The sequence below is a fragment of the Notolabrus celidotus genome, chromosome 10 (genome assembly GCF_009762535.1).
Source record: "Notolabrus celidotus isolate fNotCel1 chromosome 10, fNotCel1.pri, whole genome shotgun sequence".
Classification (NCBI taxonomy): Eukaryota; Metazoa; Chordata; class Actinopteri; order Labriformes; family Labridae; genus Notolabrus; species Notolabrus celidotus.
Genome location: NC_048281.1, coordinates 34,801,046 through 34,818,525, shown reverse-complemented (window position 1 = coordinate 34,818,525; position 17,480 = coordinate 34,801,046). Strand labels below are relative to the sequence as shown.

At 42.1% G+C, this 17,480-nt stretch overlaps 3 protein-coding genes across 9 annotated transcripts in view; 1 reads left to right on the top strand and 2 right to left on the bottom strand.

Moving 5' to 3' along the window:
• caska (calcium/calmodulin-dependent serine protein kinase a) overlaps window positions 1-17,480 on the top strand; it is an 87,826-nt gene that overhangs the window by 13,868 nt on the left and 56,478 nt on the right. The gene's annotated exons all lie outside the window — the stretch shown is intronic.
• Window positions 3,060-9,650, bottom strand: LOC117820178 (probable G-protein coupled receptor 82). Its single transcript, XM_034693865.1, has 4 exons — window positions 9,608-9,650; window positions 6,253-7,100; window positions 5,984-6,115; window positions 3,060-3,559 (listed from the first exon to the last, which is right to left on the bottom strand). Exons 2-4 carry the CDS (start codon window positions 7,066-7,068, stop codon window positions 3,329-3,331), a joined length of 1,179 nt encoding a protein of 392 aa, XP_034549756.1. The 5' UTR covers window positions 7,069-7,100; window positions 9,608-9,650; the 3' UTR covers window positions 3,060-3,328.
• Window positions 12,061-15,736, bottom strand: LOC117820179 (probable G-protein coupled receptor 34). Its single transcript, XM_034693866.1, has 3 exons — window positions 15,021-15,736; window positions 14,054-14,643; window positions 12,061-13,021 (listed from the first exon to the last, which is right to left on the bottom strand). The coding sequence occupies exons 2-3, from the start codon at window positions 14,617-14,619 to the stop codon at window positions 12,448-12,450; spliced, it is 1,140 nt and encodes a 379-aa protein (XP_034549757.1). The 5' UTR covers window positions 14,620-14,643; window positions 15,021-15,736; the 3' UTR covers window positions 12,061-12,447.

Below are 17,480 nucleotides of genomic sequence, written 5' to 3'. Positions count from 1 at the left end.
TTGATCAACCTCTGGATTCTTGACAGTTCTCACTTTGATGATGTTCAACAGGCTTCTTCTCCTCTGGGTTTTCTCCCATCCTGATTATTGAACGTATCTTTTTATGGTTCGGTGGTCACACTGTAATTTCTTGGCTCTATCATTGGTTGATTCCCTCTTACTCAGACTCTTGACAGTTTGATTCTCTTCCCCTTTGGTCAAGTCCCTTTTCTTGCCCGTGGTCAAGGTTAAATAGGAGCTTCATAATCAATCAATCAATCAATCAATCAATCAGTCAATCAATCAATCAATCAATCAATCAATCAATCAATCAATCAATCAATCTTTATTTGTATAGCGCCAAATCACAACAAACATTATCTCAAGACGCTTTTACAAACAGAGCAGGTCTAGACCACTCTATGTCAAATTATGAACAGAGACCCAACACCAGGTCAGGATAAGACTCAGTCTAACCCCACCTTAATCCACCATGAGCATTGCACATTGCAGAATTTAGCTAGTTACAGCGGCAAGGACAAACTTCCTTTAACAGGCAGAAACCTCCAGCAGGACCAGACTCATGTTAGACACACATCATGCCTCGACCGAGTTGGGTCTGGAAAGAGGGATAGAGGGGAGTAAGAGAGAGAGATGATAGTGATGAGACGAGTCGTAGAAGCTGTTGCCGCTGGAGTCCAGCACGTCCGCAGCAGGAGGACGTCTACGGCAGCTCAGAGGAATCTACGAGACAAGGGAGCTCAGGGACTCCAGAAAGGTCTATGGTTAGTAACTTTAATGGGACAGGCAGAATTAAAGTAAGTGATGAAGGGGTTGGGGGGGAAGGGGGTGAGCTAGGATCCCAGTGTGTCAGTTCCCCCGGCAGTCTAGGCCTATAGCAGCATAACTAAGACCTGGTCCAAGCCTGATCCAGCTCTAACTATAAGCTTTATCAAAAAGGAAAGTTTTAAGCCTACTCTTAAAAGTGGAGAGGGTGTCAGAGGGTGTAGATGATTCCAATAATAATGTGGCACACCTACTGTATATACACGTGGTCTGGGATAAAGAATAGCTTTTTAGATTCAAACTAAAATGGTTTTGTTAAAGCACAAGGCCTTAAATACATCAGACTAAAACACTGTTTTTTCTGAACATCAGTCTTCCAGATTTTCAAGAAAAGGTCACCTGCATATAATTTGGAACACAGTGTATAAATCAGGTAGACTCTGAATGTTTTAAAACCATCTCTGAATTCAGCCGACACTGAGACCTGCAGGATTAATGAACTCTTAAACTAAAGATGTCATCAGAGTCAGAATCAAACCCTCTTTGTGCTCTAGTGATTTCCAAACATGCACAACATTCGTCCCGATGCTGGAGTCAGATCTCACTGAGGTGAAACACGGTCGGAGTAACTTTCGCTCGCTGTGTCGTGTCAGTCGGTCTCTCTGGTTTCGTGCGGCCTCGCTGCAAATGTCACGTTCTACATCTGAATGGGAAGCGAGACAGAAACAGAGAGGAGTCCCCGCTGAATACCTGAATGTCAGCTGTCTCTGAAGGTAAAGGGGCCTTTTCATGTTTCACTATCTCTGTGACACACACACAGGACTGTTACCTGCACTGGGAGCTCTGTGTGTGTGTGCTGATATACGTCCACACCTGCACATATTTGCACACACACACACTGAGGTTCTGAAAGCTGCAGAATTACCCCTCACCCACGTCAGGCTGTGTTGTCGTGCCTGCAGAAAGTTTTTGGAGACAAAGTGATGCAGCGTCTCTTCCAGCAGCTGTCTGAAGCGGCTCCTGTTGATTTCAGGATGTTCAGTTCTTACTGGTGTAACCCTTCACAGCGAGCTCCTCTGTTGGATGATCTGTCACCGTCATCATGACAAAGAAAGAAGAGATCCCCTCTCCGTCTGAACACTTTGATAACTTCTTAAAAAACTTCTGTGTGTTTGTCTCCGAGCTCCTGAGAGAGCCGTGAGCTCATGATCCTTCATGTCTGAGAGCGCTCCGGCTCCGGCACACCGACTGAAATCAGTCATTGTGTTTGCCTTTTCAACAGCAGTGCACAACCACTGGAACTAATGCGTCTCTGAGGAGAGTCCTGCCTTTATCACAGAGACAGATGAACGCACACAGACGCTCGTTCATGCGCTCAGTTATACGTTTAAGTTTGAGTAACACTCTGAGTGTGGCTGAGCGGTTTCAGAGATCTCAGTGAATAAAAGTCACTCAGTTCAGGTTTTTATGCTTTAAAGGTGACATATCACGCTTTTTTCATCAACATATATTGGTCTAAGAGGTCCCCAAAACATATCTTTAAAGTTTATGCTCAAAAAACACTTTGAAATCAGATTCTGGTCTGCCTGAAAAACCCCTCTTTTTCAGCCCTGCTCAGAACAGTCTGTTTTCTGTGTCTGTGCCTTTAAATGAGAATGAGCTCTCTGACCACGCAGGTCTGAGTTTAATGATCATGCTTTACACCATCTGCACCAGTCAGATTAAGCTGAGCGAGGTGTCAGACCCCCTCAGATGAATTAACTCTGCTCTTTGTGTTTATTTTGGATTCTGGAGGGAGAGGTTAGAAGGTGTTTAAAACATTAAAACAGACAGAGAGAGAAGTTGTGGAAAATGCAGAACAGAAAGAAGGTCAGTGTTTGTTTGTTTGTGCTTCTATTTATATCCATGTTTATGTCCGACTTCCTCTGACACCAAACTCTTGACACTTCTTTACTCCTCCAGCTGAAGTTACCTTCATGCAGCAAGAACCACAGATCTCTTATTATTATCCTCTCCTCCTCCTCCTCCTCCTTCTTTCCTCTGGCTCCTGTTTGTGTGGGTTTTCTGCGTAGTTGTGAGGAGGAGAGAGAGGGACACACTGCGGGGCGTTTGATTCTCTCAGCTGTCTGCTTCAGTCTGAGAAGCCCGGGCCCCTCAGGAGCGGCGCACACCTGCAGGGGCCACACTTCACAGAACATCGTCTTCTGCAGAAACTCCCAAAACAGTCCCACACACACCTTCTGCACACACTCTGTTTCCTTCATCTATAATTCACACAAAATTACTGAACACGCTTTGTGACACACACATCAAATATTTATACCCTGCTGCTGCTGCACACAACGGCTGCTCGACAAACATTTCCATGTACACTTGAAAATGACAAAATGGCATTGTGTTCTCCCCGCAGATCATATCGCTCAGTATGTTTGATAAGAGCAGAGAGGAGCGTGGTGCTGCTTAGTCACTGATAAGAATGCTAGGGAACACTTTCTGAGAGGATGCATCTTAACTTAAAGTCTACAAAGATTTAAAGCATCAGGACTCTGGTCAAATATCTCGACTATAAAACATCGTTATCACCCGAATCCACAGTCTCCACTTTTACATCCACCGCCTGTCCGGCGCTTTGACTGCCAGTGACCGACCAAAACATCTGTCGTCCTCCAGGATCGGTTTTGTTGCACCTCAAGAGTCTCCGTGTTTCACTTCTGAAGGTTTTGTCCAACATGAAGTACATGAGCGGGTCGGTCGCTCCTCTCAGTGCAGCCAGGAGCAACAGAAAGTTCTTCAGCTGGAGGAAGAGGAGACACAAATGTTAGGATGTTAGAATATGTCTGTTTGTTTTTTTTAAACTGGGCTCTATGTTTGTGTGCTTTAAGGTCTAAATGACTGAAAGGAGCCAAACGTTATTTATATGAATCAAGTAAGCGTCTTAAGCCGGCGGCCGTATTATTCTGGGAGATAATCCAGATTAAAGTATCCTCTAAAAGTTGTCCCTCTTTTTGTCACTTATGGGCTCAGGTTATTTGAAGTCAGTGGTTCTCAAAGTTTTTCCGCAGGGCCCACCCCCCCTCAAACACACATACATACTCTCATATTCATTCATTCATTCATTCATTCATTCATTCATTCATTCATTCATTCATTCATTCATTCATTCATTTATTTTTAATTGCTATATTTATTTAAATATTAATTAATTCATTTGTATATTTATGTATTTATTAATATGTTTATCTATCCATTTATTTATTTACTTATTCATTAATTAATTCGTACAGTTATCTATTTGTGTATTTATTTATTTATTTATTTATTTATTCATTCATTCATTTATTTATTTAATTGTTCATCCATTCATTTATTTATTTACTTATTCATTTATTTTTTTATTTTTTTATTCATTTATTAATTAGTTGTTTATTCATGTATTTATTAATTCATTTATTTTCTTCTTTCTTTCTTTATTCATTTATTTATTCATTAGTATATTTATTTGTTTACTTATTTACTTATTCATTCATTCATTTGTACAGTTATCTATTTGTGTATTTATTAGTTTATTTATATATTTACTTATTCATTCATTGGTATTTTTATTCATTCATTCATTCATTCATTTGCTTGTTTTTGAGGTAATGATATTTTGCGTTATTACAAATTGATATATCGGTGTGACCTGAGTTTCCTCTCCTCTCCTTCTTTCCTGTAAATATAATTTAGACCTCCACTGGTTCTTTATTTCACTCTTGGAGTTGTGTGAAGTTACCACAGCTGACATCATGCTGTTTCCTGATTGGCTCTTTCAGAGTAACATGTTTTTTTTTTTTTGGTGAAATACTATTCTGAGACTTTTAGTGTGAAAGTATCGTCAGAAACTTTAAAGGTGTATCATTGAAGTAGCTTAACTACAAATAGCGACGGCTGCAGGAGTTACAATATTTACAGTTGTTCAAAGGCTGCATGTTGAAACAGAAACGTGTCCAAACCACTGAGGACTGTAAAAACCATGTGGTTGACACCATGACACCATGACGTCAGTACATCATTTACCCCGACCTGCCTGTCTTTCACATATAGGCTTCTGTGTACAGGCTTTATATACTTGGCCTAGTTACCAATGCAGAAATGGGTGTATTGTTTTTATTTAGCAGTGCTGGTCACCCCTGTCCTAAACTTACAGCCTGGGAACCTCTGTTCAAAGTGTCTGACAACATTGCAGAAATGATCCCTGCAGAGACAGACCTTTATGTTAAAGAGGAAGTTGTGGGAAGTTAAATGGAGCGCATCATTCAGAGGCGGACATTTGGGTTTTCAAAGAAACCAGTCTGAGATGAGAAAGAACAGTTTGAGATGTAAATCATGTGAAGCTACAACAAAGCTATCAGAGGGACAAAACGAAGCCTAAAAATGAGCATAAGACCCTGTCTTTAGACAATGGCTACATTTACATGAGACTTTTAATTCCTATTGTACTTATTGTGTGGTCCTCCATGTTGTAACTGAAAATTAAAGAAGCAGGCACTGGAGTCTGTTTTCTTCCAGTAGACGTTAATACGTCACGCCCGCCCCTGTCCAGTCAGAACCCTTCCCAACCCCCAGACCTGAAGAGGAATTGAATAAAGACGATTAAACCTGTTTTCCATGTAAACCTCAATTCGGAATTACTATCACCGGACCTGATAGGTTTCTATTCTAGTCAATGTGTTAACTTCCACTGGATCCGGATGATTGGAGACAGACAGGACACGGATCTGATGGAAGTCTGATGCTGCATATAAACAGTTAACTGTGACAGAGAGCGGAGCAGATAGACCCACACACAGTGCACTGTGTGTTTATGTGGAGGTGTGAATGTGTTTGTATTTAGAGTGTGACAACCGTTAAACAAACAAAGGAAATATGATCTAATATATCTGTTTCACTTCTTGGTTTTCATCGGTTGTTTTTTTTCAATGAAGAAATCCTTCGACAGACACTCAGGGTAACAGTCTGAGCCCGTCAGTGACAGAGAGAATAACTTTTAGAGGACACACTTAAAATGATTAATCCAGGATTACGTCACAGCCTGTTTCATTGCTGCATGATGAAGAATCTACTGGAACACTCTAAAAACTTTCTGTATCTGTTAGTCATTTAATCACAGAACATTAAGTCAGTAATAAGCCCAGGTTTAAATCTACCAGACTTTCCCTTTAAGGTGAGATTCAGTCACCTCTATGAGGGCGGAGAGCGGATGGCACATGTTGGGTTGAGGTGAGAATGTGGGCTGATGAGGATGATGGGCCAGAGACAGAAAGATGGGTTTGAAGATGTGATACGGGAGCAGACAAACTGAAAGAACCACCTGAGAGGAGAAAAGAAATATGGATGTTACTGATTTTATGACCCAAAAGAAGGGAGTTAGTAACAGTTATAGAGGCTATAAACTTAGATTAAAGCGACATGGTCATTATTTAAGAGTAGAGTCTATCTTATGTTCACCTGGATGATCACAATGTTTCGGAGCACCCGTCCCAGCAGGATGTGGGATGTGGGGACATTGGTGCTGCGTCTGGAGCGCCTGATGTGTCTCAGCACGATCATGTAGCACAGCAGCACCAGCAGGTAGAACACAAAGAACACGATCATCAGAGGGGCAGTGAACGCAGCAGAGAGCCTTCCCCCGAGCTCCACAGGTGGGCTGTAACACACCCCCACTCCTCCTCCTCCTGCGTCTCCATCCGTACCGGCTGTAGCTTCCTTTACAGAGTAGTAAAGCGTCACCGGCACGATGCCCCCTACAGCCAAAACCCATACAACCGCACCCATCCGGCGGGCGAAGGAGGTTCTTTTGAGGCAGGCGAAGAACCGATAAGGCACCAGGGTGCTGCGGGTGTTCGGGCGTGGGGCTTGGGTGTTCTGGATGAGGGCGGCGTATCGGCTGATTGCAACCAAAGTGAGGATGATGAGGCTGATGTAGATGTTGATGTGGAGCTGTGGGGTGATGAGGTGTAAGACGAGCCAACAAGGAACGCTCCTCAGAGGCCAGATGGAGCCCAGGGCGTAGTACGCCGCCAGGAAGGGCATGGTGAGGGCCGACATGAGGTTGGAGGCGCTCAGGTGGGACAGATACACATGAACGGGGGAGACGGAGGGGATGCATCGACAGAACACCCACAGAGAGAGAGCGTTTCCTGGGAGAGCGGCGAGGAAGAGGAGGGTGTAGGTGGAAGGGATGAGGAAGAGCGTGGCAACAGTGGGGCAGAGGATAAAGGAGGAAGTGTTATCAGGTGGAGGAGAGTTTGATGTGAGCTCCATTTGATCTGTAGGGACACACAAGAGACGGACAGCTGAAAGAGAAGAATCACAAACCTCTGTTAAAAGTGAAGTAGAAATAAATCTTCTTCCTCTTCTGTTTTTACTTATTTACAAATCAGAAAATCAAACAACCGACTTACCGAACAAGGAAATAAACAAACACACTTTTAAAGAAATGCTCAAGGAAAATAAAACAACCAGCCAGCAAACCAGGCAAGCTGAAAACAACCAACAATCAAAACATGCAAGCAGCCAAACAAACCAACAACCAGCCAAAACCCCAAACAAAGCTAACAGACACACAGCCACATACCCAAACAAACGAGCAAAACAGAAGTTAAAACAAATAAACAATCAAGTACACAACTAACAAACCAACCCACAAAACAACCCAAGAGTCAACCTAACTAACTACTAACTAACTTAATGACCAACCAAAGCAACATCAAACCAAAAACCAGCCCTCCATCTAAACAAAGAACCAACAAACTAAACATCCAAACAATAAAACAACCAACCCTTCTTCTAATCAAACAACCCATAAACAAACTAAACATCCAAACAACAAAACAACCGACCCTTCTTCTAATCAAGCAACCCATAAACAAACTAAACAGACAACCAGCTAACCAGTTAACATGACAAACAACCAACAGAGCCAACCAGCCCACCAACTAACTTTACCAACCAACCCTAAAAATAAGGAAAACAACCAACAAACCAAAGAACCAATCAGTGAGCTAACTAAACAACCAACAAACCAAAGAACCAATCAGTGGACTAACTAAACAACCAACAAACCAAAGAACCAATCAGTGGACTAACTAAACAACCAACAGGCCAAGCTGACAAACAAGCAAACAAACAAACCATCCAGACAACCAACTCACCAAACCACCAACTCTTCTTCTAATTAAATAACCCATAAACTAACTAAACAAGCAAACAACCAGCCAACCAGTTGACCTAATAAACCAGCCCCACCAATAAACCAAACCACCAACCAGTTAACATGACAACCAACCAACTTACCAACCAACTTACCAACCAACCAACCAACCAACCAACCAACCAACTTACCAACCAACCAACTTAGCAACCAACCAACCAACTTACCAACCAACCAACCAACTTACCAACCAACCAACCAACCAACTTACCAACCAACCAACTTAGCAACCAACCAACCAACCAACCAACCAACCAACCAACCAACCAACTTACCAACCAACCAACTTAGCAACCAACCAACCAACCAACCAACCAACCAACCAACTTACTTACCAACCAACCAACCAACCAACTTACCAACCAACCAACTTACCAACCAACCAACTTACCAACCAACCAACCAACTTACCAACCAACCAACCAACCAACTTACCAACCAACCAACTTACCAACCAACCAACCAACCAACCAACCAACCAACCAACCAACCAACTTACCAACCAACCAACCAACCAACTTACCAACCAACCAACTTAGCAACCAACCAACCAACCAACCAACCAACCAACTTACTTACCAACCAACCAACCAACCAACCAACCAACCAACCAACCAACTTACCAACCAACCAACCAACTTACCAACCAACCAACCAACTTACCAACCGACCAACCAACCAACTTACCAACCAACCAACCAACCAACCAACCAACCAACCAACCAACCAACCAACCAACTTACCAACCAAGCAAAATATTAGTCAACCAGGTAAACATTCAGTCACCCAACATCCAGACAAACCACAACAGCAACCAACTAGCCAAGCAACAAACAACCAAACAACAAGCCAATGAAAACCAAGCAAACCAACTAAACTTTCTGGGTTGATTGTCCTGAAGGTGGCGCTACACTTACAGTCTAAAGTTAAAAAATCTTCATAATAGATCAGTCCCAGTGTGGAGAAAATAAAACATATGATATCATGGCTCAGTGAACAGAAATGCATGTTTCAAGCCCAAACCGGCTTCACCTTATTTTCAGACTGTCCCTCAGAAATGATCAAGTGAGATTTTTGAAATGTTTTATTACAAACAGCTGCTGTTACTTCCTGCTGCAGTATTCTCCAATCTGCATGTTATATAAGTGAACTAAAACAGCCAATAAAGAAACATCTCTGACCTCAGTGTGTCTGTGATGGAGCAACCAAAACCTGCAACAATAAATAAACATCACATATTTCAACTCTTTAACTTCTTTTTGCTTTCCTGTAACTCTGAGTCACTCTTCTGTGTTTCTTATCTACCTTCCTCTTCGCTGCCTCATCTTCCCCCTTGAACAAAATGCACATCCTCAGCCCCCTGTGATGTTCTCTTAGAATATAATCTTAAAGTCAAATCAATCCTTTGCTCCTTTTGTTTTTAAGCCAATGAAGAGTTAGGAAGATTAGTTTGAACGCTCAATGTTTGTCACACAACTTTTAAAACAATAAGAGACTATGAACTGCAGTTATCTAAATGAATCACAGCTGATAAAATGCACATTTTGCCAAATTAGGTTGAATAGCAAAGCAACTTAATGTTGTACATACCGATTCAGGAGCTCTGATGTTCATTCAAAGACATCAACCACCGCGAGTCACTCAGGTCTAAATGACTCTAGAGGCTAAAAACCTCAGTACACAACCATCCTGTTACTTCCTGCTTCATTTCTCACTACAGGTCGCTGTGGGTGCTGTTCTATATTTAAATTTAGATATAGCCTATGTTCTTTTCATGCTTCATCTTTCTATAGAAGGCGATAGAGTGAAGTTGTGTTGCTCCAGTTACAGTAAGTGTGCTGTGTTAACAAGACTCACAGAAAATGTGTCACCTTTTATTTTACAAGGAGGGGAATGGTTTCTGCAAGTTTCTTTATGTCCTCCCGTTAGGAGTAGAGTTTTAACCTCTCTGTCTACTCTGTCAAGGTTTTTAAATTGTCCCTTATCTCTTTAACAGTCAGCTGCATAAAAAAAGTTTGATATAATAGATAAACGACAGACTCTCACATGTAGAAATAAGATAAAGCAATAATTAGCATTCTTCAAAAGCAGACTCTAAAATCATGAGGAGGAGAGATCCTGTCGTTATGATCTTATGTGTTCATAAATAATCTGGTTTAAGGGAAAATTCCAATTCCAGATTGCAGATTTATCAAAAATGGAGCTGGTTAAAAGCATAACATATATAAAAAATATATCTCATAATTTAAAGGTCCTCTCTGGCAGCCTTAGTCTTCCATCTCTCCTCCTCAGTTTTCTTCCACAGAGATGAGACTTGCATATCTGCACGCTCCTGCACACTGTCTGTATTTATTCGGCCTTTGGAGGGCGCTGGAGTTCCAGCTCTAGGATGGAGGGTTGTTTCAATCCAGCACTGATAGAGACGGCATTCAGACTCTTTACTGTGGTTAAGTGCTGAAACCACACTGTGAAAGTGCTCTGCTGTAAGTAAAAGACAGACGTGTAATCTGGAGGAAGGGTTAAAGATGATAAACGTCCTGTATGACTCTTCTAGTTTTTAATATTCCATCATTAGATTATTATTCCTGCATCAATGGAGGAGCAGGGTTTCACTGCTGGGGGTAAGGCTTTGTCCAAAAACAACCAAAACTTCTGAAAAAGTTGAAAACATTCAAATTATTTAAAAGAAAAGAAAATCAGAACTTTTAAAACACTGATGAAGCTGGAACCCTGAAATAATCCATCTGCTCCTTTTAAACAGTCTATGATGACTTTTAGATGAATCTGTGTAAAACTTGTGTTCACAAACATCTGGATAAGAAAGCTGAAACACATGATGCTGTACTCTCAGTGGATTATATTATGAGGTTGTGTGTGAGAGTAACAGTTTTATCCCCAGAGCAGAGGAACTGTCTTCTCTGACTGTTATTGTCACACAGTTACTGTCGTCATATTTACACAGTTTCCACCACTTCTGCTTCAACTGTTGTTGTGTTTGGATTTATTAGTGAGTCATTCATTTATTATCAAGTTGCTCTTATGCATCACTTTGCATTTTATGGATTATATTTGTAGTTCTTTAATAATGAATTGAAGGAGTTGTGCAATACCATTACAGATATTCCACTCTACCCCATTCAATTCTATTCTATTCTATTCTATGCAATTCTATGCTATTCTATTCCACCCCATTCTATTTCATTCCATTCCACTCTGTTCCACTCCACTCTGTTTAGGGGTGTAATGATTCTTTTTAACAACGATTCGACGAAAGGACGATATTGGTTCATTTAGAACGATACGATCCGAAACGATTCAGTAACTTTTTAGCCCAAAATTCAAGCAGTGTGACTGTGAAATAAATCCCTTGATACTGGACAGTCCTAGATTCCTGTTTCAGCTTCTGCAGAGCTGATGTTACCTTGCGCTGCTGCTGCAGCAAGAACGCTGCAAGAGGCGCCTGGACGGTCGGCGTTGTGTGAAATCCCATGGCGCCTTAGTAGGTGTTTGGATAGATTTGTGTTGCTGGTTGTGGTAACTTAACTTGACCTTTACATATCCTACAAACAGAGAGCTTATTTAGAACATCTCCGTCTTTGCAAAAGCCAAAGTGTTTCCACACGCTGGACCGCGATGGTGGCTTGATCATTCCTCGCTTGCCGGCTTCTCCTCTGCCGTCCGCCATGCTATGTTTTGTTCTCTGCTGCCGCGTGGCGAGGACGTCACAGACAGGCAGCCTGAATTGAGTAACGTTTAACGTCTTTATCATTAAAAGTGCAAAAACACACATCCATATAAAGTCTGCCGTGCTTAAATCCAATGTGTTATTTCCTAGTATGGATACAATCGATTTATAACCCTTTAAAACGATGTTAGATCCATATATGTCGTCTGGAAGGCCAACTAGCCGAGCACAGATCGATGTAGTCAGATCATAGGAATATAAATCAATACATTGATGTAGTAGAGGAATCGTTACACCTCTAATTCCGCTCCACTCCATTAAATGAAATCAGTATGACTTAAAGACACTCAGAGCTTGCTTGCTGAAACATCATAACCACACTTTATTAAAGGATTTTAAATTAATATACATTTCAAACCAAATCTATTCCAGACCCTTCAGAACAGACCATGTGAGGACACCATTTCTCCCCCATCCTTCCTCGAGCATTGTTTCTGCATGTTCCTTTAAAACACATATCATGAACTGCATATGAAAACACATGAGGATATAACTGTGACAGGCCCATGTCTGTCACTATAATCAGTGTTTGGGCTCTAACTTCAGTGAGAGTCAGCTGTTTCAGTTTTGACACTGAGGCACATTAGGGGTAAAGGTGAGTCTCGCCCTCCTTGGTGCTGTCCCGTTCCTTGGAAGCGTATTTGGCGTCTACACGATGATGGAGGTTCATCATCTCAGAGTGTTTTTACATCCCTGCTGGGCCGATCACCTCCTTCTTCTTCAAAGTGCTGCAGAGAAAGACGATGTTTGACTGTCTCCTGTCTGTCCTTTTATTGTCCAAGTCAGCCGTGGAGCTGCTCCCGCTGACCCCAGAAACATCTCGCACTCGAAACATGTTGCTCACCAAGCGCAGCACCTCCTTCCTCACTGAGGAGGACAACAGGAAGTACATGACGGGATCCAGGCAGCTGTTTAGAGCCGAGAACAGCAGCGCCACCTCGTTGGCTTTATCCGCCACGCCCCTCCAGAAACAGGAAGTGTCTGTGATCTGCGTTCTGATGTAGAACACTCTGACCATGTGATAGGGCACGAAGCAGACGGTGAAGAGGAAGAGGATGAAGAAGGACTTCCTGGCTGAGCGAGTGTAGTGCTGTGCGTTCGGGAGGTCCGGTTTCTCGTGCGAGGTTCTCAGGAGCTTGAGGGCGATTTTTCCATAAGACACGACGAGGGAGACGAAGACGAGCCAGAAGATGACCAGGAGGAAGATGTTGATGTAGGCTTTCCACTTTGCTTTGAGGAGCGTCTTGTAGTGGAAACACCTGGAATGAGAAAGATGTCCTAAATCACACACACTGCTGAACATGAACAGAAACAGAGGACAGCGTTTCATGTAGGAGGATATGGAAAGAAGAATCAAATTAAAATAGATGTTTCATCGTTAATGGCATCAACACCCGGTGTGCCACTGTGCAATAATCTCAGTTTACCTGTGCTCTAGATTTTTCTGGTGCAAGATAAATAATTTAACCATGCAATTTCCATTGAACTAGTCGAATGCATGTTTTCTACGTTACTTTGGATGCCTGTTTGTCTGCGCTCAAGGTGCAGGCATTGGGTTCCTCATGTTAAAATCATATCCTGATTTCAACAACTGGGCCAAGCACTTATCCCGGTTTTGAGAAACCAGATTGTGCAACTTGGAGAGCTCTGGAAGAATAGAAACTGTGGCATGTATAAGCCTTACCCTGGTTTCTGACAGCTCTCTGCACAGACGTGGCCATGGCGGCAGCAGCGAGAGCATCTTACCTCTGGAGCCAGTTTTGTCTAGGTGGTGGCAGTGACAGGCTGACACCAGTCAGAGCTGAGGACATGCTTGATAGTTGCTATTGCTATCTTCTCCCAGTGCTGGAAATGAGGTGATATCTGCAACGCCATGTTGGCATGCACTAGTGTTAAGCCGGCAATAAGCTACAGTGGTCTCTTTGTTTCTGAGATTACAAAACTGCTTGTGTTGTTAAAAATAAAGTGCCTGCACAAATAAGATGTAGTAACCAGAAACCAGGGGTGTGAATAACCAGGTTTCTCTGTGTGCATGTAAACGCCATATCTCCAATATGATAAAACCGGGACAAGGCTCAAAACAGAGATTCCTTCAAGTCCATGTAAACACCCTCAGGGTTGTCTGCTCTGAAAACATCGGTTGTGACTGGCCTGGTGATTTGCTCAGGTTTCAGAATGGTAGCATATGTGATAGAGACTGAAGTGGTCCGAGGATGCTGCCATGAGGAATCCCATTTTCAGTACGAGTCTCTGAAACACGGTGACACACTCAAGTAGAGAGTTTCGCCTACCTGTCTTGCTCGGAGTGATTCTTCGACATCAGGATCGTCAGAGTCAAAGCCGAGGCCAGGATCCAGACCACCGCACAGAGAACAGTGCTCCTCCTGGTGGACCTCAGCCTGTGCTGCCCCCCTGTTCCACGGTGGATCTTCAGGTATCGATCCACGCTGATCAGCCCCAGCAGCGTGACGCTGATGTACATGTTCATGTAGAAGACGGTTCCCACCACTTTACACAAGGTGGGGCCCAGGTTCCACATGTTCCCCTGGCTGTGGTACAGAATCCTGAACGGCAGACACACCACCAGGAGCAAGTCCGCGAACGCGACATTAATGAGAAACACCCGCACTGAGTTTTTCTTCGCTTGAACGCAGAAGAAAACCCACAGAGCCACCAGGTTCCCGACGAGTCCCAGGATGAAGATTATAGAGTAGAGCACCGCCAACAGGCTTTGAAGAGCATCGTAATCCACACAAGTTTGTTGGGTCGGTGTTGAATTCAAAACACCGGGGAGGAGAGAGCTGTTCAGAGTCTGGAGGGTGGATGTGGCAGGTGTGGTCGAGGTGTTTCTGGTCATGGTGGTGTCTGTGATCCTCAGCCCCTGGAGAAAGCAACAAAGAGGAAACACTTCAGATGGACTCTGGTGTGTTGACATGAGAGAGTCCAGCTGAACGGATTTGCTCAACCATGTCTTGAATAAACACCTTCAAAACATGTTTATGCTGACACCAACAGCAGCTGCATAGATGTTAAAATAACCTGTTTCCTGCTGTGGTTCAGATTCTATAACATCATCGTAAAGGACTTTGCAGAAGTGCTGAACTCCTGATGCTTAATATGTTCTATACTCACCAAAACACAGGAACAAGCTTAAACTGTAAACTGAGAGATCAGAGTAAATGCTTCCTGCAGCATGCAGCTCTTATCTTGTAGCCAAACTCAATTTCCAATACTCTAAAAATATCATTAAGTACTCACCTAGTCAGTGAACCACATTCTTCAGCAGCTTAAAGAAGTAGCTCGCCCGTGGTTTCTGCAGCCCTTTTATTTCCCTCCTGTGGTATATTCCCCCAAGTTTAATATGTAAGAGAAACTATCCAAACTTTGCTGCATCTTCTCCTCCAACTTTCAGCTGCTCTGTCTCTCTGCGTCCGTATATAAAAATACTCCTGCGTAGAGGTCTGACTTTTGTTTCCTCTCTGAGAGACACGCGCCCTCCCCCTGCTGCGACTCTGAGAGACGCTGAAGTGAGACTGTGGTGATGTAGCAGTGAAAGCACTCGAAGCTGTGGTGGTGAACCCTCCTTTTTCCATTCTGCAGAGACGAGGCAGGGCTTAGAGTCCGACCTTCTGATTACACACAGGAGGGTAAGCGGAGGGATCACTGGGTGTTCAGAGCTTGTATGTACACAATGAGCTTTCCACTCTGGGCTCTGATTATAACCTGGGAGTATCTGCTGAGTGAGGCCAACTGTTGAAGAGAAAGGGCTCCCAAAATACAACCCTGAGCTCTCAGAATAAATAAGAGAGTCAAGTGAGGTCTGAGTTTAAGCTGCCACCCATGAGACTGGAAGAATCATGAGACTCATATCTGCTCTGAAAAGTAGTCTCTGGCTCACATTGTGAAGCAGCTGATCAGAGCAGAGGCTTTATGTTGGATGTTTAAAGTGTTAAAAGTGACAGCGTTGAAAACCTGGTCTCTAATTTGACATATTTTGGGGTCTTGATGAATAAGAGGGAGAAAACCTTCTTGGACTAGCTCCTGGATCGCTTCAGCATTCGGGACATCAGGCTATAAACTCAGGGTTGGTTGTCACAATTTCTACTGTTTTGATGATTGCTCATCATCAAAACATCTTTCAATAATCATTCCTACGTTAAATTGAAGCAACATAGAGAACAAAACAAATAGGCCGAACAATAATGGCCGACTCAACTCGTTGTTACATGTGACAACCAACCCCAAAGAAAATGTGATGACCAACCCCAACTGGAATTTTTTGCAAGCATCAAGGCTAACAACCATCTAACAAGTAGTTAGCTAGCTAATAAAAATCTGAACTCTAGCTTTCCCCTCACACTTTGTGACAACCAACCCCGTTCTCCCCTACTGTATAATACCATATTTAGAAGGATCGCATGGTACCGTATCGTACCGTATCGTACCGTATCGTACCATATCGTACCATAACGATTCAAAATGGTACTGTACCGTACCAAAATGTACCTTATCGTGTTGTATTGTATCGTATTTTATTTTATTGTATTGTATCGTTTCCTGGCGTATTGTATCATATCCTTATCGTATTGTATCGTATCGTATTTTATCGTATTGTAACGTATCGTATTTTATCGTATTGTAACGTGGCGTATTTTATCGTATTGTAACGTGGCGTATTTTATCGTATTGTAACGTGGCGTATTTTATGGTATTGTAACGTATCGTATTTTATCGTATTGTAACATATCGTATTTTATCGTATTGTAACGTGGCGTATTTTATCGTATTGTAACGTATCGTATTTTATCGTATTGTAACATATCGTATTTTATCGTATTGTAACGTGGCGTATTTTATCGTATTGTAACGTGGCGTATTTCATCGTATTGTATCGTATTGTATTTTATCGTATTGAAACGTGGGGTATATTATCGTATTGTATCGTATTGTATTTTATTGTATTGTAACGTGGCGTGTTTTATCGTATTGTAACGTGGCGTATTTTATCGTATTGTAACGTGGCGTATTTTATCGTATTGTAACGTGGCGTATTTTATCGTATTGTAATGTATCGTATTTTATCGTATTGTAACGTGGCATATTTTATCGTATTGTAACGTGGCATATTTTATCGTATTGTAATGTAACGTATTTTATGGTATTGTAACGTGGCGTATTTTATCGTATTGTAATGTATCATATTTTATCGTATTGTAACGTGGCGTATTTTATCGTATTGTATCGTATTGTATTTTATCGTATTGTATCGTACCATATTTTATCGTATTGTAACGTGGCGTATTTTATCGTAATGTAACGTGGCGTATTTTATCGTATTGTAACGTGGCGTATTTTATCGTAATGTAACGTGGCGTATTTTATCGTATTGTAACATGGCGTATTTTATCGTATTGTAACATGGCGTATTTTATCGTATTGTAATGTGGCGTATTTTATCCTATCCTTATTGTATTGTGTCGTATCGTATCACCTCATATCATATCCTACCATACCGTACTGTATCGTAAAGTACCTTATTGTAACGTGTTGTATCGTATCGTAAAGTACCTTATTGTAACGTGTTGTATCGTATCGTAAAGTACCTTATTGTAACGTGTTGTATCGTATCGTATCGTAAAGTACCTTATTGTAACGTGTTGTATCGTATCGTATCGTATCGTAAAGTACCTTATTGTAACGTATTGTATCGTATCGTAT